The sequence below is a fragment of the Drosophila subobscura genome, chromosome U, assembly GCF_008121235.1.
Source record: "Drosophila subobscura isolate 14011-0131.10 chromosome U, UCBerk_Dsub_1.0, whole genome shotgun sequence".
Classification (NCBI taxonomy): Eukaryota; Metazoa; Arthropoda; class Insecta; order Diptera; family Drosophilidae; genus Drosophila; species Drosophila subobscura.
The window spans coordinates 3,446,219-3,473,696 of record NC_048534.1 but is presented as its reverse complement, the minus strand read 5'-3'; the positions used below and the strand labels follow the sequence as shown (position 1 = coordinate 3,473,696).

The 27,478-nt window shown below is 41.5% G+C and overlaps 1 protein-coding gene across 1 annotated transcript in view; it reads left to right on the top strand.

Moving 5' to 3' along the window:
- Positions 1 to 27,478, top strand: part of LOC117902351 (discoidin domain-containing receptor 2) — a 148,500-nt gene that overhangs the window by 42,633 nt on the left and 78,389 nt on the right. The window contains exon 3 of the mRNA XM_034813662.1: positions 5,687 to 5,792. Coding sequence (XP_034669553.1) covers positions 5,687 to 5,792 — 106 coding nt within the window. The remainder of the gene's footprint in view (positions 1 to 5,686; positions 5,793 to 27,478) is intronic.

The window sequence follows — 27,478 nt, the reverse complement described above, 5'->3', positions numbered from 1 at the left end:
ATTCTCTGCTTTATCGACGGTCTAGTTCGAAATCGTTTGAAAATCCAAGTTTTGCACTAAATGTAAGAAAATGATTTAATAGTAAGTAAACTGATTATCCCCATCAATTATATTACGAGCTAATATTTATATAGCCATTTCCCATTATCTAAGTTTTCCATTATCCAATTGTTTGCCATCAGCGTATATTCCGCTAATCTCTGTATTTACCTCTGTACAGTTTATGGAAATCATCAACCCACCCGAACAGCGACTCTCCGCCGACTCTCTCCAAAGCCACATTCCCAAACTAATTGCTGGGTGGCTTATGCATCGATTTACACAATATCCCACAATGCGTGGCTCACTTTTACTTTCTAGCACCTCAAAAAATATCTCACAGTCCCACACACACAACGCTGTGCTGAGGTAAAACCTGATATGGATTGGTTTTAGATGTTGTCTTGGCCCGAAAACAGTGGCCAGCAACACACGATAAACCAAACACCAAAACCGCAGCAGCAATGCATGTAATTTGGAGCTGCTGCTGCATGGAAATCTCCATGTGCCGGTGGCACCACCACTCGATGGCAATCAAAAGTAAATGCGACACTAAACTCCCAGCTGCCGCATGCCACCGCCAGCAGCCAGCCGCCAGCGAAGTGGATCGCAACGGTTTATGTAGGTGAAGTTGTAGTTACTAGCGGCACTTAAGGCGTCCGTCCGTCCGCTTCCATGCCGCAGCAACAACTTGTGGGGCATTTATTTTGTTGTATTCGGAGGCTGTTGGAAAATTGATGAAATGCAGAGCACGTCAGGCCTCTGAACGAATGGGGGAATGTACTTTTTGTAGGAGTAGGAGAAGGAAAATAAGGAAAGATTCTAGACAGAAATCTGAAATATATTTTCCCCGCCAAATAAATAAAATAAACTATAGAAATTATTTAAATAAATTATAAATATATGTATATTTATGTATATTTTTTTTTTTTGATTAAATCATCGCAGGGATGGTCGGATTTTGATCGATTGATTTTTTAATAAATTATATATGAAGAGGAAAAACTTTCATCATCATATTTTAAGTTTTTCAGACCCCATAAATTCCCCATAAACTTCTCTAACCCGCTCATAAAGTGCATAAAACCATGGCCTTAAAGTGAGCCTATCTCTCTCTCTCTCGACTAGCGACAACATTTGGCATTTTAGCGCTTTGGCCATAAAAACATGACTGCATTTTTTCAGCAATATATGAACATTTTTGTACATTTTTTCCATTGCCAATAGATCGAGTGATCTATAAATTTAGCTGGCCCAGGCTGCAGGCTCTGCACGCTGTGGGGCTATGGGGCTTCAGGCATTGCTTTTGCCTTCAGGGTGCAGCTGCAACACTGTCGATGATCGCTGGCATCCGATAAGATTCGCCACGATGCAGTCATGTGACAGGCCGTGTCGCCGCTTGGAAAACAAAAATTAAATAACAATTAATAGCTTAGCACCCACCAACAAAGCCGAAAGCTAAAGCCACTCTCTGGCGATAAATTAAAAAGTCTCTGTCTCGTCCACGAACTTTTCTGATAACTTGGCGACGATTAGAGCCCAGAGGAGACATCGAACATGTTTTGGTTTCCCTCATTCGGAGTGGATTTATGTTTCGGGCGATAGAGCGGCGTAAAAGTGAATGCGCTTGCTCGCAATGTGGGGCTGGTGGTTGGCTGGTGGTTCGTGGTGACATGCATTTAAGATACTCCCGTGGTTGTAAATTATGTTAATTTATTACCATATCTATCAGTGGCCGCTGCACATGGGTCTAGGGATGGCAGCGTGACAAGTGTTTGAGAGCCTTTAATTATGCTTAAATTATTGTTTTATTTTGGTAAATTTGTGTTTGTTCTTTAATCATTTCCAAGCTACAGTTCTCTCACAGCAAACTTCCTCGGGTCATGGCTGTACTTTTTCAAACCCCATGGCCCGAGGATGTTGCCTGTGATGCAACTCTATCGCAACGATAATTGTGTCATTACCTAATTTTTGTATAATTTCCAATTGTTATTTACATCTCCCGGCCCCTCACGCACTCCTCTCTAACCGAATTTCCCATTTACACCATCGAACATCTGTATCTATCGGCTATTTGAATGTTTAATGTTGCATGTTAGATGTTTGTCACGTCAGCGGAACTGGAGAGAGCTCCTTTTCCACACAGCTCATTCGCTTTGGTGCCGGTGGTTGTGTGGTCCGACGGCTACTTTTTTAATTGCATCCGTGAGATACACCCCACATCCCTGCCCCCGCACACACACACCCCATTTCGAATGGGCAATTAAAATGCGTGCGTAATTTGTTAACACAATCGGGTTACGGAGATCGTGAAGGGGGGGTATCCCTTTGCCGGACCACCGTTTACTTTCAGCATCAACGAACCATGGCCAAAAGTTCGTTCGTTCTTGGCTAAGAGCTGGAGCAGGAAGGGGGCGTCCTGCCCATAAAGTACGCCTTGTTGCTTTTGTTGTTTATGAGCGCCAGCAGATACGCGTCATTAAGCGCGTTTCTGGCGCGTTTTTGTTTCGCTCGCTCGCTGTTTCGGTCGCTCGAAAAACAACTTTTTTCCCGCTACAGCGCGCCGCTGCTGCTGGCTGTTTCCTTTGTGGGCTCCTCTTTATAGCTCAAAAAGTGCAGTGCTTATTGGTGAAATGGCAGATACTCTTAGAAAATATCTAGGAATGACCTCTTGACTTCCTATGCGTTTTTTTAGTATGCCCTTCGGGCATTGACGCTAAAGTTATCAAATGCAAGACCTATTCTTACTGTTTACCCTATCTGTCAGTTACACTCACTTCTAAGGCACTATTTCTTAGGCACAAGCCACGTTTCTGGTACTCCTATTTGAGTCGCTCCTCTGCCTGTGTTCTCCCTGTGGTTTAGCGCTTAATTAACTTGACTAATCCCTTCAGGGGGAAATCCCACACACACCCTCCTCTGTTTGTATTTTCTAACCGCTTCATCAAGTTATCTTCTGCATGTGAAAGTGTATACCGTGTAATGTTTGTTAGCAATTTTCCATGGCTTATGGGTGCCCCCTAACCGCTGCAGCAGCATTGAACTGTAAAATTGTGCAATTTTCAATTTTCATAAAGTTTCGCGGTGTTTTCTGCCAACATTTTGTTTGTGTTTTACACGCAGCCACCCTCCCAAGAGAGGGAGCGGTGAATTATGATTATCGCACACACACTCGCACGCGGCTGGCTGCAGCGGACAGAACAGCAGAGCAGAACTCCCTCCCCCCTGGAGGATCCTCCCCACCCCGCCCAATTTCCAACCCATGCACTCAAGTGGCAGTTAATTAAATTTTGCGCAATTTATTTTGTGCAAAAACTTTGCGCCAACAGCAGCAACAATTGCTGGGAGTCTTTCCCTGCCCGCCGCACCGCACACCCACGCCACCAGTCGTCCGCCGTTCGCCGTCCGCTTGCGTTGTTTACTTTTCACTTTGTAGTTTTGCATTTTATCCACCGTCGAAAGTTTTACCCTCCCCGTTACCCATGGAAAACTGTTTGTTTTCCCTGCAGAAGAGATGTTTTCTCTCTCTCGCGCTCTTTCTGGCATATTTGTTTGGCTTTCCTTTGATTTTTCCAACTCTCAATCGGGCGCTGGGGGCCAGCTCCGATCCTCATAATTGAAAAGCGCTGGCATATCCATCAATTTCCGTTTAAATAGAGAAGTATTTTTCGCCCCCTATTTTCCCCCATTTTATAGCAGTTTTCTTGCCCCATTTTCGCGCTTTGTTTTTTATTTTCCAATAATTAAACTTAATTTATGAGCTTCAATATGTCATAGATATAACGATGGAGGGAGATGAGGGGGCGTTTGAGTGATTGCAACAATTTACTGCCAAAGTTCCTTCAGCTGGCTCTGTGTCTGTCGATAATTAAGCAATTGCGCTTTTCCCCCCAACCCGTTTGGCTGGCTAAATGAGTTTTCACAACTGCAGAAAGACAGGCAGACAGGCGCAAAGAAATGGCCAAAACAGCAAACAGTGCGTAAAAGTGTGGGTCAAAAGGGCAGTGGGCGGAGTCCGGTGTACATAAAAATAGAGAATGATGAATAGAGGGAAAATCTTAGAGATCCTTCTTTAAAAAGAAAACATTAGTTTCTGAAATCATATCCAATATAGAATTTCTCAAGTTCGCTATAATTGTTCATGTATCAGGAAAAATGTAAATTGTTCATGGGTAGTATTGACAATATGATTTGGAGATCGATGTCTGGTGGTTAGTATTGTATTTGTGCTAACTAGAGATGTCCTTGTGATCGATCCTTTACTAATCTTAGAATCTTATCAAATAAGAGAGAACTTTCTTTCAGAGATATTCTTTCTACAATTGACTACACTCCACAAAATAAGACAAGTAAAGTGTCATATTCCAGTGTTAGTACTGTTGATGCTACCCTAAATCACTGATCAACTGATCACTGATCACCTGATCACTGATAATTAAATACAAATTTTGAGTATTCTTCAGTGTGTTCTTCAGATAAATATTTCTCTAGATCCTCGGTCTGAATGATCGCTGAATATATTCTCTTGAGGAAGATCTAGAGATCATTCTTGCATCAAAATCTGTATACTGTCTACAATTTTGTCACAATCTTAGCTTATAATTAATCTTACCAGTACTCAACCCTCAACTTATATTCCTATAAAGTACCCGTCGACTTAGTGTTCTTTCTCTCCTTCCCACTACTAAAAAGTTCTTCAGTTTTTCTCCCCAAACTCCTTGAGCATCCCTCGCTCTTCAAAAGCCAACTCTGCCAAAATCGCACAGAGACGAAAGCTTGAGAGATCTTCGATGGTTTTTCTGTAAAATGAAACTATTACAAGAAGATGAAGATGAAGAAGGGTCTGAGTCTGTGGCTAGAGTAGGGTCTGTGGGGCAAGTATCCATATCTCCAGATGGCGCGATTGGACTGTCAAGTATCTCTTCGCTCTCTCTCTCTATCTCTCTCTTTCGCTGTCTCCCTCTGTCTCTCACGCTGTCTGCTTGTCTGTGGGAGGGGCCCTGACCTTTGTCTAGTTTTTCCCCTCCACTATGGGCTAAGGCTTTGACTTATGGTGCTTAAGCACTGACTGATTGCATCTAATTATTCACTGAATGATAATATTCTTGAAGCAGAAGAAGAAAATGTTGTGGAAGCAGCAGGCAAGCAGCAGCCAGGCAGCAGAAACAATGACGATGATGATGATGGCAATGTCTCAACGACCTATTCATGACCCTTTCGCGGTCTCTTTAGGGCTGGCTGTGTAGATGGGAGCCCCAGCCATTCTTCAAGAGGAATGGAAATGATAATTGCGCTTTTCATGCATTCTCTCCACTCAAACAGATTGATGGTAAATGGAAATTGAGTTGCTGAAAGCCCAAGATACAGATAATGTATCTTTGTATCCGTGTATTTGAGTATATCTTCTTTCCAAATGGTGGCCTGCCCTTTGGGCTTTCGGTTTAATTAATTTATGCATTCAATTTCGACAGGTGAATGGAGCGAAGCATTTTGTTTTTCTATCTATGATTTTTTCATGATTTTATCTATAATTTTGAGCTTTTTTATTTGGGCTCCCATACATCATTATAATTATGGTCGATTTTTCATCATTACATCATCTTATACTTATATATGATACTTTCTTTGTTTGTTTTCCTGCTTTTAGGCACCTGCAAGCAACCGTTGGGCATGGAATCTGGCGCCATTGCCGATTTTCAAATAAGCGCCAGTTCTGCCCATGATATGGGAAATGTGGGGCCGCAACACGCCAGGTAAGAGACAAGAGAGATCTGTAGTTAAGACTATGAGATACTAATAGATTGAAAATATGAGTACAATGGAGCCAGGGGGGAATATACATATATCATTATCAGATATAAATCAATATACAAAAAACCAAAACGACAACAAATCCCCATTCAATAATAACGACTTTGTGGCTTTTCATGTTATAAATAAATGGTATAACAGATAGAGCAACAGATAATATTCAACCTATTTTCAAAACAAAACAACAAATAAATAAATAATAAAAATAAATAAGTAAATAGTATAACATTAAACAATTACATTTTTCTATTACTTTTCACTCAAATATCAGTTTAATTTTAAAGCCTATCAGTTAAAGGTTATTTAGGTACTGCCAGAAATTAAATTTTTCCTAATAATTAATTAATCAGAACAATTAATTTTACCTTCAGTTATCTTTAACTTCAGTTATCCATTAAATTGTATTTCCTGGTTGCACTAATGTCTTTCACTACCCTATTTACACTGAAATTACAAGAGACTATTTATATTTAGTTAATTAAATAGTTATGTAAATATTTAATTCTTTACCCTTTAAAATTTTAAACAACAACACAACACCTTCAGTTTTATAAATCTGTCTTAAAGTACCAAAAAATCATCAAAAAATAGCACCAATAGCAACACAAAATCCTTCCGTACACACAAAAAACTTGTCACATGTGATAACTGTAACAGCACCGATCCATTCAAACTGTGACTCGTTATATGAGGATGATGTATGGATGTTGTGTGTTTAAGAAGGGGGTACAGGAGGGGGCAGGAGGAGGTGGATATGCCTGTGTCTTGTTTCCTGCCTTGTACATGAGAATTATTATTATTATGAATTATTTTATGGCGTGTTTAAATGCCTTTATGTCACAAAAAGTCAGAGAGTGAGAAAAGGACGCAAAGAAAAACAGTGAAAACACACAAATGACATAAATTAAAGCACAGAGAAAACAGCAACAACAAACAGCACATGCAAAAATGATTTTACAGCCAAACATCAAGAGGGAGAAATAATGATGGGGGCGCCATTATGTAGATGTATTTTGCTGACATTTATTTGTCTCTCCACACACACAGCAAAAAAGAGAAGGAGCAGGGGCACTCTTCGCGATTTATCATCGGATGCCGAAAAAAATACGGAAAGGAAGAAGAAATTTCCATGCGTAATTATTCGCAAAGTCAAGGACTGACCAGATATACGGGCAGATCATGAATGTATAATGCATGATACATTCTCTGTAATAAACTCTCTCTCCCCTCCACTCTCTATCTCTGTCTCTGTCCCTCTATAAACATTTTTACGAGGCACTAAAATCATTTTCAGAATGTGCCACAAAGCAAACACGGAGAGGCCAAACCCCATAGCCAAAGTACAGAATATTGTCACACAAAAACAAACAACTTTGGCTGAAAGTTTCCCTTTTTTCCGAAAACAAAACAAGCCATAAAATATATAACTTTTAGGTATAATATTTGATGGAAAATATGTGATAAAAATTGAAAAGTTAAACAAATGACCGCAGGAGTTGCGTGGAGGGGAGCTGAAAAATCAGTGCCAAAAATGATTAAAAATCTGTAGATTTATAAGTTTTGATAGAATGAAAGAGAGGTTTTCTTTTTGTATTGATTTTTAATGAAATTGTAAGGCAAAGAAAAGCGAGCAAATATCTAAACCCTTCCTTACCGTTCCCTTAAAAACTTCTAGAAATTAGTTACCTTTACCGTTTGTTACTGTCGTAAAAACTCCTTAAAGAGGGCCGACTTGCTTCCTAATGAAATGCACAAACAGCAGGGGAAAATGTAAGCAAAAGACTGCTTTTTCTATGCCCCAGCAAAGACTCCTTATCCCACAGGCAAAAACTCCATTTCCCCTCAAAAAACCTGCAACACACACGAGAAGGAAAATGTATGGCTGGAGTAAGAGAAATATTGATTATAATGTCAATGTCGCCCCAAGGGTGAGGTGAGCCAAGTGGAGAGCAAAAACACTCGCATAAAAATAAAAGAAAAGCAATAAAATTATGCAAAGTCAACAGAAAAGCGAGCAAACGACGGAGTGACAGGCAACGGTCCATGCCCGTGTCCTGGTACGTGTCGACTACGGGCAGCCCCCACCCAACCGCTAGCCTGGAGGCACACCACTCTCTCTCTCTTGGAGAGAAACCCCCTCTGCCTTTCTCTGAGTCTACCTCTCTTTCTGGTGGTGGCGTCTCCGGTGCGCAAAACAAATGTTTGGTACTAAAAATGTCACACATGGCGTTTTGCATGTGGCACCCAGTGACGATGGCCTGTACGGCCGGTCGTCGGTACTCGTAACAGAAATGTGCGTGCCAGGGCCTAATGATGGGCCTCCTTCGTCCAAACCATACAGGGGGAAGAGAGGCCGCACGGAACTGGAGTTTAACGTTAAACATGCGCCAAAGTCATATGAATTTTATTACAAATGAAAAAAGGTTTTATAAGATACAAAGATGGAAAAGGAGTAAAGAAAGAGTTACAGGGGTGGTCAGAGGAGAAGCCAGATATACACGGGAGGCCAGAGCTACAGAGAGGGGCAAAACATCAAGACACGGAGGGGCAAGCAAAAGCGAAATGAAAGTCACAAAAAAGATTGAGTAAAATTCACTTTCTCACATATGTATGATGGAAATGCTAAAAAGTTTCCTCCCGAAGAAGGGGTTAAAGCCGCACACGGCAGACAGAACAGAAAAGAAAAGTTTCTTTCGCTCCTTGCTTAAAGTTCTATATTTTGCCAACGATTTATGGCAAGCTTTTAGGCCACTTGGCAGCGCTACAAACTTATTACCAAAATGTGGAATATAGCCTACATTCGGTCGCCCAAATTGCATGGAGAGGGAAGGTAGCGTAAAAAAACAATAGTGAAAAAGCCAAGAACAGTAGAGTGCAAATTATGCCATCGCCTCGTTCTTTATGAGCTCCTTACGTGACCAAAAACTCTTTGCCTATTTTTTTCTATTTGGTTTTTTTTTGGCAAAGTGTTTCTATTGAGGGATTTTCGGGGGGTAAAGACTGCACTCTATAAGGCTAGATGTAGAGGTTTTATCTATTAAGAAGTAGGCGTCTAACCTATAAATATTTTGGGGGCAAAAACTTTCTTTATATTCACTTTTTTTGATAGCCGGCAAATGACAAAGTGCGGGTGTGGGTGCAAATTCATTGCGTTATTTCGGTTGCCGTGTCATGTGTGTGTGGCAGAAAGTTCATAGTATGTGTGTGTATGTGTGGGTGAAAACTCATAGGATGTGTGTGTGTGAGAAAGTTCATAGTATTCCATGCATGAATTTTGATGGATGTCTTCTAATGAAAATATGCGACTCACTCATGACATATCCTCTCTCTCTTTCTCTCTCTCTCTCTCTCTCTGTCACTCATTTTACTACCTCACTCTTTATGGCACCTACTATCTTCTGTCTCTCTCTCTCTCTATTGCCCGTTCATTCTCACGCATCACGAACCATTTTCCTCTCCCAGTCGTGTATGTGTTTGGCATAAATTTTTGACAGTTGAGTTATTTTCGACAGGGGCCACTGCCAAGCGCCTAAATGTAGGCTGCACATAAATATTAACCGGGCGAAAGGCAGTAGCAGTAGGAAGGAGCAGCAGCTCTACATGTGGGAAATGTTAGCTGCTGCTGTTTTTTTTTTTGGGATAATTGAAGCAATTTAGGCTAAAGTGTTGCATAAAGTATTCTATGCTATACAGGAAAAAAGGGCAAAAGCTGGTTTGATGTTTCATAAGGGCACATGAGGACATTGTGTGGCAGCTATTTTTGGAAGAAGAAATTAAGTTCTTAGAATGGATATTCTTTACAGGAAATTAATATAAATGTTATTCCTATTAATAGCTGATAAATTATGGCAGTTTTACATGCACAAATCTGTGAACGGCACATTGTTAGGAAGAATATAATGATGTACATAAATTCTTAGAAATTTGTTGACATAATTGATTTGTCATAGCATAAACAAGCAAAAATGGTTGCAGAAATCCCTTAAAATAAAGAAATTTCTAAGTATGTTTATGTATATGAAGACATTTTCTTATGCCTAGAAGTCTTGTTGTGAAATTGTAGAAGAGTATGTTAAGTATGAAGAAATTGAATAACTGTGTGTCAATTTATTTTAAAATACTTTTAGTTTCACTTTTTACTTCAAAACTAATACAAAACTCAATTAAAACGAGTAGGAACTTTTGTGAGACGCTGCGTACGTGTCACAACTTTTACACCCTTTACTCTTTCGGTATATCTATACCTTAGTGGTTTTTATCGAACTTTACCTTTTACACCTTACGTTTTTTCTATACCTGTCATCTATATCGACATCACTTATCCCGCTAACACGCTCTTTTAGCTCGCTACCATCACCCAGTGACGCACACTGCATGTGCTTCATGTGCCGCGTGTGCGAGTGAGAAAGAATGACCACAATAGGGAACCATAAGCAAAGCTGCTGGACGGGGTGGGGGTTAAAATTTTCATTCTGCCTATGATACTAATCCAATCTAATCCCAATTCGGTGATCTTATAGATATAGTCATGATAGGTAGATAAGGTAGATAAGATACGGAGGCACATTTTTAGTTCTTTTATCTTTAAAATTGTGGATACAGCAGATTTTCGCCCTTTTTAGGTGAGCGGAAGAAGGCGGGGCTAATTATACCCGGTACTCGAAGAGTAAGTAGGGTATATTGTATTTGTGCGAATAACGGTTGTATGTAACGCACAGAAGCAAACGTTTCCGACCCCATAAAGTATATGGGGTCATAAAGTATAAATATATATAAAGTATAGTATGTATGTATATTCTTGATCAGCATCAATAGCCGAGTCGATTGAGCCATGTCTGTCTGTCAGTCTGTCCGTCCGTCCGTCTGTCCGTCTTGTTTGTCGGCTAGTTCTCAGAGACTATAAGAGCTAGAGCCACCAAATTTTGGCTCCAGACTGCTGTATGCTCACACTGAAACCAGTGTATTTAAAAAAAAAGCCAAGCCCCCTTCCGCCTCCGCAAAAAAGCGAAAACCTCCCAAATCTACAACTTTGAAGATAACAGAAAACTAAAAACGCCATTCCGTAGGGAATGACCATATCTATCAGATCACGATTGGGATCCGATTGAAGCATTATTATGGCCACAATGAAGAAATTAATTTGCTGTGGCAAAACCACACTTTCTCTCATTCACACTCTGCTTCGCGCAGTGGCAGAGGCCTCTGCCTCCGAGTAGTGTTGTTGATGTAGATGACAGATGAAGAAAAAATGTAAAATTTGACAAATAACCGCTGAAGTGCAGATGTAGTACTGAGTGCCGGGTATAAAAGTTGTGACGCGTAAAAAGCGTCTCACACGTCCCTTCTCGTTTTTGAGATACCCTTGTAACAGTGTGAGCATACAGCAGTCTGGATGCAAAATTCGGTGGCTCCAGCTCTTATAGTCTCTGATAACTAGCCTGTTGATGCTGATCAAGAATATATGTATACACTTTATGGGGTCGGAAACGTTTAATTCTGTGCGTTACATATGTACAACCACTTTCGCTCACTAATACAATATACCCTATTTACTCTTCGAGAAACGGGTACACTTCAAGTTGTGGCTCCATAAATCTTAGAAAATAACACAAAAACCGTTCTTTACCGTTACTTTAAACCTAAGTTTTCCTAAAGAACTTTACTATATAAAATCATACTCAGTGTTGCCACCACACACGCCACGAATTCTCTGCCACAACCAAGAGATTCACACTCCTTCCCGCTGTCGATACCCCACTGTCAGACAGAGAGCCAGATAGACAGACAGACACAAACGACTTTATCTTTGAGACGACATTGACATTTGGTCGCTTTCACATTCACATTTTCATTCACATTGACTTTGACATTAACTTCAGAAACCTAAACACCCCTCCCACAAGTCTGCCCCTGCCACACGCACTGCTCCACTTCGATTTGAAATCCTATTCCCATTTCGATTTCGAATTGATTGAAAAACGTTGTAAATTCTTTGGCCTGGCAAAAAGTAAACTTTTCCTTTTGTTTTTTGCCTGTGGTTGAGCTGTGTGCATTGGCGCATAGCAAAATGCAGCGTTTCATTTTCCCACAGCAGAACTTGAATAAAGGGAAAATGCATTTTGATTTGTCGATTTTCACGCTGTCATTGGAAATGTTTGGGGGAAAACAATCCACTATTTGCTTTGGTTTTCCCTCGTTTTTGAAGCGTTCCTTTGGGGTTCCTAGGGATTCTGTTTGGGGTTCCTAGGGGCTGCTTTTAGAGCTGCCTTTGGCTGCTGCCTTTTTAGGCACCACCTTTCCTTTTGACTTCCACTCTTCACGGCACATATAGCAAATGGGTCAATTGATTTCTGCTTATTGCATGCCATGTACTCCCTTTAAGGTTTTCCCTTTGGTTTTCTTTTACCTTCCCTTAGTTTTTCTTGTAGATTTGTCTCCCCCCAAACACTGTGTGTTGCAATTGTTTCCCATTCCCTTGGCCCCCCTTCTTGCTTTATTTTTTCTCTGATATTTATTTCAATCAGTTGCAGACGTTTTGTTCTTTGACTTTCTTTTCTTTTTTCTTTGTTGTTTTTTTGTGTGCCGTTGGCTGCTCGTTCGCTAATTTCTTTGGCATTTTTCCTTAACGCCAGAATCGAGAAGTTTGTTTAATGGACTTATAAGTCATTTAACTTTATTAATCAGTGCCGCTTGGCTGCTGCCCTCGTTGCCCAGTCGGTTGTGGATGGGGCAATCCAGGGCGTCAATTCAGAGGTCAATATATGTTGGCATTTGGCGTGGGATTTGCTTAGGGATTGCTAGAGATTTTGGCTTGATTTGGGAGAGATTTTGGATAAAGCAAAGGCTGGGGAAATGGCAAATTGGGGAGCCGCAGAGATTAATAGATTTATTTTATATAGAAAAGAGTTTGGGAGATATGCATATTGGTTCTTATGGTGTCTTGGCGTTGGATTGAGCTTGTATTTGTGCAGATTTGTGCATTGAAAAGAAAGAACTTTACTGGCTTTTTTGAAGGCTGTAAGAGTATTAGAGCTTTTGGGGTTTTCTGATATTTAGAGCTCACTAGCAACAAGCTCCTTTTTGGGCGAATATCTTGCCTGATTTTAGGCTATTTTAGAGCTTATTTAAGTGCAGTTTTCTTGGCCATCATCTGAGAGAATAGATATATTTTTTGAGAGATGAGAGATGAGACAAGTCTTTGAATCAGTCTTCATTCACGACTTCGATTTACATTTCTTATTCATGGACCTCTACGAGAATTATCCCATCTTTATCAGCTCTCAAGCTTCAACGCATATCTTATCTTTTACAAATTGTACAAATCAACAATAGAAAGCTTTAGCAAAACCTTTTCCATACCTACCACCCACGTTCTTAGATCTCTCATCCATGTCATGAGGCAAACCTCATCTATGTTCTTGCCCCCTTTGTATCATCACTCCTTCCACGCCTTCATTGCCGCATTAGACGCTGCGGCATGCATTTGCCATTGCAGGAGGAGTAGGAGGGCATGTTCCCGTGTTGCCACAAAACATACAGAGGCGGGGATTACGCACCAGCACCACTCCACCCATCTCCCTCCCCCCTGCTGACACACACGCATCAGATGCTTGGGATACCTTCTATTGTTGGCTGATGCTTCTGTGGCTGTCGCTCACTTAGTCGTTTTTGTTGTTGTTGGGATTGTTGTTGGGATTGTTGTTGGTGGGAGCGTCAGCCTGCCTGCCTGTCAGTGGCATTGATTTTCGCTTTTGGCATATTCTACTTTTAGGCAGCAGGATACCAGATCCTTTTGGTTTGGACTCCTCTCGGCACTGATTGCCATGTGCCGCCTGCCACTGGAGCTCATTCTCGCTGGCCACTGAGGCAATTGCTGTTAACGCGTTTTCCATTTTATTGCATTAATGTTTGATTTGGTTTTTGCGCCTTTTGCGCGGGGGGCAGCAATGTTCTACGTTCAGCGCTTAATGTCTGCCCGATTGAATTGATTGCCACAGCGCGGAGTGGGGGTTGGGAGCGTTGTGTGTCTGTGTGTGCGTGTGTTTGGGGCTGGAAGCGTGATGCGTGAGGAGACACGAATAAGCAAGCAATTGGTAGCTAAATTGCAAAAAGACTTTGATTTTCTCTTGTTTTCAAATAACTTAGGAATCAAACTGTAGAAATCATCGACAAAAGTCAATAAATAAAGATTACAAATTTGTAATAAATAGACAAATCACAGGTCAAAAATGTATACATTTCATTTATTGTGCCTTGATTCTAAAGTCACAGTCTATCTCCAAGAAATCTCCCCAAATTCACGACACTCCTCTCTACTTCCTCACCGGCTACCATCTCCATCACTGGTGTCCGTATCCTTATCCCCATTTCCCCTTTGTGTATCCTTGACTATATTTTCCTCGTGTTATTGCCGCTGCTAGTTCTTTCTCTCACTTCCACTCGCTCTGTCTCTCGCTGTGGCACTTGGCCCTGGGAACATTTGATGGCGGCGGCGTCTCCACTGCCGAACGATTTCGAACGATTTTGTTTCGCTTCAGCTGTCAGCAGTGCTCCCCCTGCGTGGGGCTGGGGGAGTTTCCCCCTAATGTGTTAATGTGCTTTTTATGTTACAAATGAGTCAATTTTTATGATTTAATGCCGAGGGGTTTGCGGCCATTTCGGCGTCATGGAATTCGAATTTTGATAACGGTTTGGCATTTCTCTTCCACTGATTATACCCCCAAAACTTTCATTGGAGCCAGGCTCTTGGCTGTTTTCCTCATTGCTTATTGAATTATTTATAACATTTTATTGAATTTCTTCATTTGCCACACATTCAACATGCTTTTGGGGGGGTTGCCGGATACGACATTGATTTGGGCTGCTTAAAACGATATGGCAGCCCAGGAGGCGGTAGTGCCAGGAGTTTAAGTCTGTACTGCACGACTCTCGAGTTAATTGAATGACAGCAAATTTGCTTCAACTTTTATTTAATAAAGAACGAAACACTCTGAAGGCGGAGGGAAGGCAGGCAACGGCAAGGAATGCAGCGTGCGAGTACTTTTCGACGACAACATGTTTTATTAATTTAATTTATTAAAAACGCACACACTGTGTGGGGTTATTTTCATTATATTTTTGCCAGGAATTCTTCTTTCGTTTCCTTCGCTTCCTGCCTTCGCTTAGCACAGGTAAACAAACGCAGACAGGACAGCGCAGGGAAGCGAAGGTAAAGAGCTCCCACCCGCTCTCTTAAGTTAAGGAAAAATCCCAAGAAAATTACTCGAATATGCTGAAGGTGCCCCTACAGGGCCTTGAACGCCAGGACACAGCTGCCTTGGCGTCCAGCGAAGCGGCAGCTTCAACTTTAACCAGAAATTAAGTGAGGAATGTGGAAGGCCTGAAGTGCTACAAGGGTCTAAGAGAGTCTCTAAAAGCAGAATAAATGTTTCAAGCTGGCAAAAATAAATTCACTTAGTAGAAACTGTTCTTTTTACTAGGGTTTTATGCATGTTAGAGCTATGTTATGAGGATCCCTACTATGCCACAAAAATATCTTCTAAAAACTCAAAGAATTCTCATACCCAAAACCATCGAAACTCTCACAGCTTTTTCTCTGGGTTGCACCTGCAGCTGTTTAAATAGGTCTTGGCTTTCATTCGTTGGCTCAAACATTGCTCTTGACCAAATAATAATAGACAAGAAGCTGTAACTGTTTGCCTGTACCCCGCTCGCTCTCGCTCAAGATGTTGCAAGTAGTTGAAAGAGTGAAAACGTCTTCGACAAACACAAACACACAGGGAGGCCAGGCCATGTCGGGCAGCAGTTGCAAGAGCCAACAACAACATCGAAGGCAAATATAGCCCACCCTCTGGGCACCATGCCCCTCGATTGAGTTGTCCAATGGGTCCCATTACGTTGCACATGCGCAGTCTTTCAGGTCTTCAGTCTCTCAGTCTTCCAGGTCTTCTGGCGGTCTGCTGCCGTCTGCTGCTGTTTGCCTTTCAATTATCGCGGGCAAACATTGCCTTTTGCTATTTGCTTGGCGGTTATTTAAATTTAACTAAGCGACGAATGCGCCTCCTTTGTGGCTGCTTCCATGGTTCTGCTGCTGCTGCTGCTGCTGCCTCTGCCACTGCCACTAATGGTTACGCATGCGCGCCACAAAACCAGACAACAATTTGCTGCCTGAATGCCCCTCAATTGGGTTGAGTCTATGGGGTCGCTGTCGCATGCAAATTGCGTAGCTTGAGCCCGGGTATGTGTCAGTTTATTGAGAAAGTGATTAGCCAGAGGTAGGGGCTGCATATGTATGTGTTACTTGGTGGAGAATGGAGCTCTAATTAGGATGAGATTTGAGTCGAAGAACGGGGATAGCGAGAAGATAACTACGGGGACTAATTGGCATGACAAAAATACAACTGCCAACGGGTAAGACATGGGACTAGCCACTCAATTTTCATGGTTGTTGAGGTTTATGGGTCTCTAAGTGGATATTCGCTGAAAGTTGGATGTTAAAGGAGAGTTGGAAACACTTCATAGGATACCAGATCCTAATTTCAGGTGCAAGAAAATTGCTCAGAGATGGCAGTCAATGCCAGAAAGCTGTACAATTATGGTGTATGCAAGTACATATGTATATGATTTCTGGTACAATATCTTGTATTACGATACTCTAAATGATTTCTGGCAGAACGCTAGTAGGTCCACCTTCTTGGGACAAAATGTATAGAATAAACGCACTTTTCCTCGGTTCTATCTCTAATAGATCCAGATAATAACAGGAAGCGGGAGTAAATTCCACTGTTTTCCGAGTCGACAATCCTCCACAGCTCCCTCCTCTACTTAATCACGCCCTTTACTTTCACTCCCATTCCCTCCTCGCTCTCCGCTAATGTCCCCAAATAAGAAACCCCAAAAACCGCTTCAAAAATCTGGCAAGAAAACATTAAAGCAGAAGTCACGCCCCAGACGCCCCGAAGAAAGCGACAAATAGTCAAAGCGAAATTGTTGCAAGGCAAGTCAGAGAGTGGCGAATGCCTCAATGGGTAATGCAGCAGGCGGCAGGCGGGAGGCAAACAACTTACATAATGCAAGAGGCAAGAAGGAATAAAAAAGGATGACTTTGTCACAGTTATTGCGCCATGACAATAATGACACGAGAAAGTAGCAACAAATGGAAGGACAAGAAGCAGAAGAAGCATGACCCAAGGGAGAGACAAGGAGCCGGAGAAACGCAGGAGAAACTGCCAGGAGAAACACAGGGAGAGCGAATCCCAAAGAGCGAAAGCGACAGGCTGCTGTGGCGGCTAAAGCCGACTGCCAACATAAGAAAAACAGCTTCCAAAAATGGGGTAGGGGGTAAAATGGAAAATGACATGCAAGGGAAAAAGTGGCGTAAAAACAGAAGCCAAAGGGAAAGCAAGAAAATAAAGTAGAAAAGAAAAGCCAAAGCCAAAGACGAAGGAAAGCACACACACACAGACAATACTCGTACACAAATGCAATGCCGACAACACTTTAGAAGCCAAACAGACAACAGAAGCGGAACGTGTGGCAGGGAACAGTGCAGTACGGCAGCTGGCAATGCGGGGCCTCGCGGGGTGAGAGTTTTGCATTTTGTGTGCCATTGTGTCAAGTGGAAATTGCAAGGCGCAAAAACCTAGAAAGCATAAATGGAAAACAGTGTGGCGGAGGGGCAAAATAGTGGAGAAAAAAATGAAATGGCAAACACGCAACAGAGCGACGACCGACAGCGTAAAAGATGACAATAAAAATGGCGGCTAAGCCTTAGGCGAAAGAAGCAACAGTAAAAAATGCATGACAGCTATGGGCATCAGAAAGGGTGGAAACGAAGTGTGGATACCCTTTGCCTTGCAGGGCAAGGAGCGAAAGAGTATGCCAGCTTTGAAGCGATTCATAAATGTCATCAAAATATACAAAAATGTTAACTTCAATATATTATTTCTAAAATTTAGTTTTGAAAACAAAATATATATAAATATATATGTATAAACAAATAAATATAAATATATATTATATGTATATGTATCTATAAATTTATATGTATTTCAAGATTAGTTTTCAAGAGAATTATTCTGTCTATTTAGCTGAAAAAATCTAAAATGTTTTTCCAGTTTCCGTTTATTTGCTAATTCAAAAACGGTTTACCAATTGTACTACTAAATAATTAATAAAGATTTTCGACTATAAATAAAATGTGTGAATAGATGCCATGATCTATAGCTTAAGTGTCTGCTTCCCCCATAAAGCAGGTGAGGATTCTCTGTGTAAGCTCAAAAATTGACTTTAAAAACGTTTATTGTTATTTTAAGACATAGAAACAGCTGAAGATATGGGAGTTCATCGATAGATCAGTTCATTTTCTCCTTCTTATCAAGTTTCAAGTGCTTTATGGAACCCTAAAAATACTCTCTAACGCAATCTAACAATTTCCTCCCTTTTGCCGCTTACCCTAACGCTTATACCCCTGCTTTAGAATACCCTGTAAAAAAACAGAGAGATGTCAGCTTGAAGTTCAATGGAAAATATGAAAAGCAAAATTGCTACAGGGCAGCTTCTGTTCTGTGAAAAGAGACAGCGACAGGGCGAAGGGGAAAGAGAAAGCGTGTGTGAGGCGAGCGACAGGGCGAGCAAGGAACAAAAGACGTTTTGGGTCCCGACCATTAGCGTTTTATGGCCAAAAGGAAAATCGATACACACCCACAAACAAACACACTCTCACACACACACACATACGCCACATGTTTGTCGTCCGTTCCGTTTGCAATTTGTGTGACGTGCAAGGGTTGAGGGCACAGCTTTTCCCTTTTCCTCCTGCCCTCGCTTTGTTTTTCGCCTTCAATCATAAAAGCATAACACAAAAGCCATTATGCTTTTGCCAAAGAAGAAGCAGCAGAAGGTAGAAGGTGCAAGAAGGATGAAGCAGAACGAGGAGGAGTAGCAGCAGCAGGAGGAGCAGAGTGAAGGCCGCAGGAGAGACACACATATAGAGGTTATGGCTCCCTTCTAATGTGGGTTATGCGGAACAGACAGCGTTAGACAGAGACTAAGAGAGAGCCAGCGAGGGGCAGAGAGTGTCAGAGAAAGAGTCAGAGAGAGCGAGCAAGAGGCAGACAGAGTGCCCGAGAACAGTTTTCTTTATGACATTCTTTAAAGAACAAATTCAAACAGAATTGCCAGAAATTGTAGATTTCTCATACGAAAAAGGAAGAAAACTTCAAGCGGACTTTCAACCTTAACTTGTAAACATTTAAAATCTTTACCCAGCTCTGCCAGTTAAATAGCATCCAACATTAATTATCTGCCATTCCATCCAACTACTCTTAAGAAATCTTCAGCTCCCCCTCCGCACTTCCCTAAAGCTTAATGCAGCCATTTACCTTAAGCAGTTTGAACTGTCTTTTCAGTGGCGTAAGAAACTTGATTCAATGTCAATCTATGGCCTGAATGCCACTCATCTCCACCTCACTACGGGGGGCTGTTCCCTTTCCTTGCCTGCTGCCACCAAGGTACGTGGCAACAAGCAATTAAAGCCAGCTGCCGCCTCATTTTGAGGCTAAAAATTAATTTGTTAAAGGATTCGGCGCACTTCCTACCCCACGCCTGTGACGAGTGAGAGGCGAGAGAGCTTACCAAAATATTTTGGCAAAAAGAACAGAACGAAGAAAAGCGTAGGGCCAAGCGGAGGGGGGAACACAGAGGGAATTTTTAATTAAAAACTCAGTCGTCGGAGAGCGCGCCAGGGCACAAAGTGAAGGCCTCATTGTTTTTGGGGAAAAAGGGGGTCGGTCGATTGGTGGTGCCGTGGGCGTGGGAGACAGTCGGAGGGGTAGCGGGTGCACCGCCGTCTTTATGACAATCGTAAAATATAATTTTTAGTAGCTTACGCGACGCGCCGCTAGCTGAAAAATAAAGAGAGAAAAAATAAGGGAAAGGAAAAGGAACTGTTGCCTTGGCGTTTTAATTGCATCAAGTGGCATTAAAAAAGCTAGCAAGAAAATGGAAAATAAATATACTAAGGGTAAGGGTCCAAGGGAAAGGGTGGAGGCAATATCCTTAAGCATCTTACAGACACTCGTATGTCGAGTGGGCCAAATTGGTAAGGCAAATATTTTGCAAGCTTCTCGCACTCCTTTAGTAAGTGAGAAGCAGAGCTCCTCCGTCTCGGGTAAAATACAAAAATGCTACAATGAGGACCCCTTCAATCCTTCTCCTGCCATCCCTTCTCCTTACACTGCCCTTACCACCCCCTATTAGACCAACTCTGACGTGTGCTCTGTATCCTCTAGCATATGTTAGTGGCGCTCTCCTCTCTCTCTTCTCTCGCTCTCTCAATTGCTGCCCCAAAATTTAAGCCGCTTAAGTTTTTCCCACTCGAAGCAAAAGTTAAGTTGCCAAGGGGACAACTAGGCGAAACTTCTACGGGTAAGGACCCACTCGAATTCGCCTGGAAATCAGCTTAACTTTTTGTGTCGCACTGAAGAAACTGTAGTCCACTTCTAGGCGCAAACTTTAAATCCTCTGCTGCTGCTGTTGTTGCATATCTCGAGACTCATTAAAAAAAAGCGAGTTCAAACCCAAAAAGATACAAAAACAAAATCACGGAAATTTAGTAGAGGCTTCCCCCACTCAAAAATAAAGCATAAAATCTGCAGGAAAAGAGCAATAGAATAAAGTGAGATAGAAATACACCCAGAAGCGAGAAGAAAGTAAGCAAAATCTATACAAAAAGAGAAAAAAAAAGGGTCACAGACATCGATGTTTGCATTGTCCTGTGGATAAACAAGCCAATCGAAAGAGTGAGAAGGGGCTGCTCCTATCTTTTAGGTAGAGGAGCAGCTAGAAACATATGCAAATTCGATTTTGCATAAAGCGAAATGAAATAAATTAGGGAGGCGGCTAAAGTGGACCCTAAAAGGGGATGCATATGGGGAGAACGATGGGCCAAGAAGGAGGCAAACCTTGTGTCAAAACTGGAGTAGTGGAATGGGCTCGAATGAGGAACATTCTAAAGGAACCTAATAGGTACAAAGGTACCAAAGTACCTTACAATACGAGCCTATTCTTAGTCTGGGGAATCTAAATAACTTATGAGCATAGAAATGTCTACTCTACTGCATAGAAAATAAATAAATGATCAAATTAGCATTCCCCGTAATAGGGTGTGCACGGAACAAAAGGACAGAGGAGTATTCTATAAGCTAAATACAAGTGTGGAGAGTGGGTCAAAGGTGCTGGCTGGTGCAGGTTCACTCGGGTTAAGATATTAGAAGGTCCATAGGTTGGTAGAGGATCACTTTGCGTGATAAAAATGGTGTTAAAATAAATCAATTTATGATGATTTAGAGGAGGATAAAACATGAAGATTTCTTGATAATATATTTATTTTTGTCTTATATAATTGTAATCGTTTAAATTGAATAAATATAATGAATCCTTTCTCTAACAATCCAAATTGTCTTATATTATATAGTTTTTTTCTCTCTTTCCTTCCTTAACTACTACTTGTTCTTGCTTTCCTTCCTGCTTATTTTGTATAAACATTTGTTAACATTTCCTGCTTATAATCGCAAACACAACAACAAAAGTTTTGCAAATATTTTTGCATTGATAAAACTTTCACTAGTTATCTGCAGAAGGGAGAAGAGAGAGGTAAAGGGGGAGCTAGAGAATGGGAAGGTCGTTCTGTCACTTCCACTCTCCATGCTCGCATTTCCCCAATGCCATATGGCACCAGAGATACCACCACACAAACACATTCTCATATATTTTCATAATTAACTAAATAAATGTGTAACCCAGAGAAAGGTGGAGAGGAAGTGGGGCACGGAGCCAGCGGCAGAACGGAGCAAGTGAAAGCGACATGAATTTATATTAAAAACGAGCTGAATTCTCCCATTACCCTACCCAAAGGATACCCCATAATTGTATCTGAGTCTGCATTTGTGTCCGTGTATTTCCATGTGTTTGTGTGTAAATGTGTCTGCCGTTCGGTTCTAATTTCTGGCGTCGCCTGGTGGTCGCATAAAGTAACACAAGACCCAGTTAGCGTGTGTGCCAGAGAGAGAGAGTCCCTGAAAGCGTGTGTGTCCGTGTCCGTGTGTGTGTGTGAAAATGCAACATTACAGCCGCCACTTAGTTGTGTGTTTTGCGGTAACAACAGGGGGGTTGGAGGGCCACTGGAAAGCGGAAACGCAGGCACGTAACATCGTGTGCTGCAGTTATGCGATAGCTGCAGAAACCTTTTATGGCATATTTTAGTGGCTTTTGCTTTAAAATAAAGCCTTGGCTGTTAGGAGGTGCCACTGGGTAGGACGACTGCTACCGTATCCTACGACTGCTCCTCTTTCTATGGCCACTGTTCCACTTTCTACTGCTCCTCCTTCTCTGGTTCCTGCTTCTGCTGCTCCTCCTCTTTCCTGCTGCTGACCCATAACGCTGCACAGTATGCAATGGAAATGGCTAGGGCCCCGCAAAGTGTGCAACAATTTGCCATAAAACGAAACCACAGAACCTACAAAAAGTAAAGGAAAGGAGAGAAAACCCGAAACCGAAATCTAGCAGGACCACCCACCCAAAAAAGCAGGAAGAATATTATACAATTTTCGCACGGAATGCCCCATGGGTTGGAGGGGGTTTCAAGCAAATAGTTTTCGGGTATTATATAACCTGCACGCCTCGTTAGTGCTTTCTTCTGCCAACCAGCCAAAAACGATGCTAATGAAAGGAAGATATTTCTTCTTCCTAGTTGCTCTTTTCTGGTTTCTTATAAAATGACTCTTAACGTATTTGGCATGGAATTTGAAGAGGCTGCAGCTGCTGTCGCTTGTTACTCGCTGCAGCTGCACCTTTTCCTGCCGCCAAACTTGCATTATGTAAGTGGAGCAGACGGCAGCTCAAGACTCGTCGTCGTCTTCGTCTTCATCCTCGTCTGACATTATTTGGCCAATTTTCTGTGTGCGCAATGAGAAAACATTTTTGCGAGCACACAGCAGCGCCTTTGGTGTCATGCAAATTATGCTAAAAAGTACAGTCCTTAGGTACGAGTTGCCAGCTCCCAGGTGACCCATATGTTAACCGTAATAAACAGCAGCAGCTAGGGGTAGAAGTGGGAGCTTAAGCGCTTTGGATTTTTGTGTTGTACTCAAATCGTTCGAATACCCTTTAAAATTAATTTTTTAATATAATTAAGTTATTTAAATGCACAAATCTGAGCTTAAGCCTGAGGGTCCTTCATGTTAATTAATTTTCCTTGGATGTTCATAATATTGGAGTTCTCTCACAGCAAACTTCCTCGGGTCGTGGCTGTGCATTTGGGAAATCCCATGGACCGAGGAAGTTGCCTGTGATGCAAACTCAAACGCTTCAACCCTCCTGTTTCTTTTTCTTAAATCTAAAACAAATTTTATTTACAGATTCATGAAAATTTGCATCGTCAATATTTGGATTTAAATCGAATATTCGTGTGTGCCTCAGTTTCTAAGCTGGATCTATCTGAGCAAACTTCCTCGGGTCGTTGCTGCTCTTTGACCAGACAACAGCTCGAGGATGCATTTCAATCATAACAACAAGCGGAAAAGTGCCTAAATCCTTCTTCATTTTAGATATTTGTTTCGCAAAGCGGCGACTTTTTTTGTTTTTTATAAAATTTGGTTAGATTAAAAACAGAATCATCAAATGTAGCTGTTACTCGTTTTGCTTCTTTAAAAAAGCAAAAGTTACATATGGAAGTGTTTTAAAGAATAAATTCCAATAATAACTTTCAATTCCTTAATTATTTATTACAATTCTTTGCCCAATTAGTCGCTTAACAAAGGTTTTTATTCACCTTTCGGTTACTCCATAATCCCTATTTAACTCAGGAATATAAAAAAATTATAAACACTCTTACAAAAAAAGTAAAAGTCAGCGTCAACTGTCAGTGGCTTCTCCCCTTACCATCACCCTTTCCATTTCCCTCTTCCACTGTGGCTTTTCCCTGGATACACGTCTCATTGGATTTATGACAACCAAATTGATATTAATGTTGAAAAACTCGACGCGCTTTAACAAAAAACAACAAAAATAAAATACGGGTACGCAAATGCAGGCATTGGCCCACAGAAAATTGTGGCATGAAGCAGTGGGATAGGGCAAAATTATGGCCTGACGTGGTGAGAAGGGGGAGATCTGTGGGATTGGGTAGATGGAGATTTGTGAGGGGTTTTTGGGCAAGGACACAAAATGGCAGCTTGGCATCCGAGTTAACTTGGTGGCATATTCTCCATGACTCTGCCACAGCCTGCTAGTGACTCTGCCTGAGCCGCTGCCGCTGCCTGTGGCCCACAGCCTGCCGCTGTTCCTTTTCCCGTTCCCCTTTGCCGACTGCTTTGCATATATCGTGGCGCAGATCCTGTCGGTGCCGCTGTCTGTGGCGCGTTGTAAACCGCGATTAACGTAAATAGCATAACAAAAAGACGAAACGAGTAGGAACGTTTGTGAGACGCTTCGTACGCCTCACAACTTTAATACCCGGTACTCTGTCGGTATATCTAACCTTAGTGGTTTTTATCGAATTTGACATATATCTGTCATCTACATCTACATCACCCAGTGACGCACTCTGCATGAGACAAAGTGTGCGAAAGAGAAAGAATGAAAACAATAGGCAAGCTCAAGCAAAGCTGCTGGATGGGGCTATATTAATGATACAATCTAATCCCAATTCGGTGATCAGATAGATATGGTCATTCCCTGCAGAATTTTTAGTTTTCTCTTATCTTCAAAATTGTTGATATGAGATATTTTCGTCCTTTGTGGTGGCGGGGCGGTATTGTGAAATACTCTTGTAACAGTGTGATATCACATGAGTCTGCACACAACATTTGGTCGCTCTACGTCTCATAGTCTCTGATATTCAGGTGCTCATCAAAACGGACGGACAGAAGGACAGACACAGACTTGGCTATTGATGATGACAAAGAATATATATACATATACTTTATAGGGTCGGAAACGTTTAATTCTGTGCGTTACGCACATTGCTCCTACCAACAACACAATATACCCTATTTACTCTTCGAGTACCGGGTATAAAAACGTGGCCCTGCCATATGTGGCAAGACAATAAAAAAACACACACACACCCAAGGAGGAAGCGAAAGGATAGCGTGAATGTAGGTCATGGATGGGATGCATATGGGCTGGAGGAAATACAGAAACTCGCGCACCACAAACCGCATGCCACCCACCCAGCTCCATGTCTTTTTTTCTACTCAATTTTCCCTGCATTGGTTTAAGAGGTTTATCCATAAAAAGAAGACTTTTGCCACGGTCTTTCTTCCACTTTTAAAAGTATTTTCCAAAACATCCAATCAGCAAAAAACAACTCATACTTTCATTGAATGGAAAAACGAGTTTTCACTCTCAATTTTTCATGGTTTTTCATTGGTTGGGGGTGGGGAAATTGCATATTTGGTGTGAATAATGTTTGCATGTCAAGGTGAATGGCAATTTGCATAATCAACAATTGAATGGGCTATGAATGACTTTTGAAAACTTTGCCGCTTTTTGCCGCAGAAAACTCTCACAGCTCCTGCTCCTGTTTCCCGCTGCTGCTGGTACATTCTGTGGCACTTTTCACTTTTAATTTTTGAATCCCCCAAACGAAAAACAGTGCAGGGAGCGACAGAAAAGTTAACCACACACCGCGTCACTTGACAGGGGGGTTGGGCACCCAAAAACAAACTTTCAAAAACTCAAACTGCAACCTGCAACTGCATTGCGACAATTTCCTTCTGTGTGGCAGCAACACACACTCACACTCAGACACTTGAGTGTGCCTATCTGAAGTACAGTGTACAGTTTTCAGTGCAACACACAAACGGACAATATTCCATATTTTATCTAGTTTTCTAGTCCCTGGCGATGGGCACAAAAGTCAAGTAAATCATGCGATTTTATTGACTCTTTTGCAACAATTTTCACAGCTTTCCCAGCATGGACTGCTGAGTCATAATACACATATAGGGAAAGGGATAAAGGGTAAAGGGAGCTCTCTGCCATAAGGAAGTTTTTGAATATTTATGGCTGGTATGCTAAGCAACATGTGGCACTGTGGAAATATGTTTCTATTAGCCATGGAGCCGGTAAAATCTGTTTGTGAGTTGGAGCTGAATGTGGGGTTAAGAAAGTTGGATTTACTTTTCTTCAAGGGAGTGAGAGGTGGATGCAATGTTTGAAATAGAGATACGAAAAAAGGATCATTGTTTTGTTATGATTGTTTTAAATCATCTAATGTGTGTTTCTACATATTCTGATAGAAAAGTTTAAGTTCTAAAAAAAAATATGTAAGCAGGAAAACTATTTTTAAACCCGGTACTCGAAGAGTAAATAGGGTATATTTCATTTGTGGGGAATAACGGTTGTATGTAACGCACAGAAGGAAACGTTTTCGACCCCATAAAGTATATATATATTCTTGATCAGCATCAATAGAATAGTCGATAGAGCCATGTCTGTCTATACGTCCGTCCGTCCGTCCGTCCGTCCTTATGAGCGCCTGGATCTCAGAGACTATAAAAGCTAGAGCCACCAAATTTTGCATCCATACTTCTGTATGCTCACACTGTTAAAAGTGTATTTCAAAAATGAGCCACGCCCCCTTAGGCCTCCGCAAAAGGGCGAAAACCTCCCAAATCTACAATTTTGAAGATAGCAGAAAAAAAACGCCATTCCGTAGGGAATGACCATATCTATCAGATCACCAAATTGGGATCCGATTGGATCATTATTATAGTCACAATGAAGAAATTAATTTGCAGTGGCTAAACCCACCCCGTCCCGCAGCTTATATTTGTTTTTTTCACATTCTCCCATTCACACTCTGCTTCTGCTGTGTGCGGCCACTGCCTCTGACACGTCTCTGACACGTCTCTGCCGCGTCTCTGCCGCGTCTCTGCCGCGTCTCTGCCGCGTCTCTGCCCTGACTCTGCAGTGTGTGGGTCTAGGGAAGGGGAGCGAGCTAAAGGAGCGTGTTGGTATGAGAAGTGTTGTAGATGTAGATGACAGATGAAGAAAAAATGTAAAATTTGACAAAACACCGCTAAGGTGCAGATGTGGTACTGAGTGCCGGGTATAAAAGTTGTGACGCTTAAGAAGCGTCTCACACGTCCCTTCTCGTTTTTAAGTGAATTAAAGGTAAACTAGGAATAAATATTATTGTTCATGGTCCATAAATGTTAATTGCTTTAATCCTTATATTTTTAAGAAGATTTGACTCGTATTTAATTGCTTAAACAGCTTAAAATAGAGTGGAATCAACTAAGTAAGTCTGTAGCTACCATCTTAAGAAATCCAAAAATATACACAGAGGTACAACAAAATTTAATGATTATTGTGGCCAAGGAGTTTAAAGCCAAGGTTTTAAAGCCAAAAACCAAACAAAACCCTTCTGCAAACATAAATCATGTTCCGATACATTTTTTATTACGACAAATGTTAATTATTTGAAGCCTTAGAAACGCCCTTTTCAAACGAAGCGCACTTACAGAGCAACCTATATTAAATATCCTATGAACTGTTTGCCACAAAAAGCGCATGAAACCCCAATGACAACTGCAACATGGCAATGAAGTGGCAATCAGTA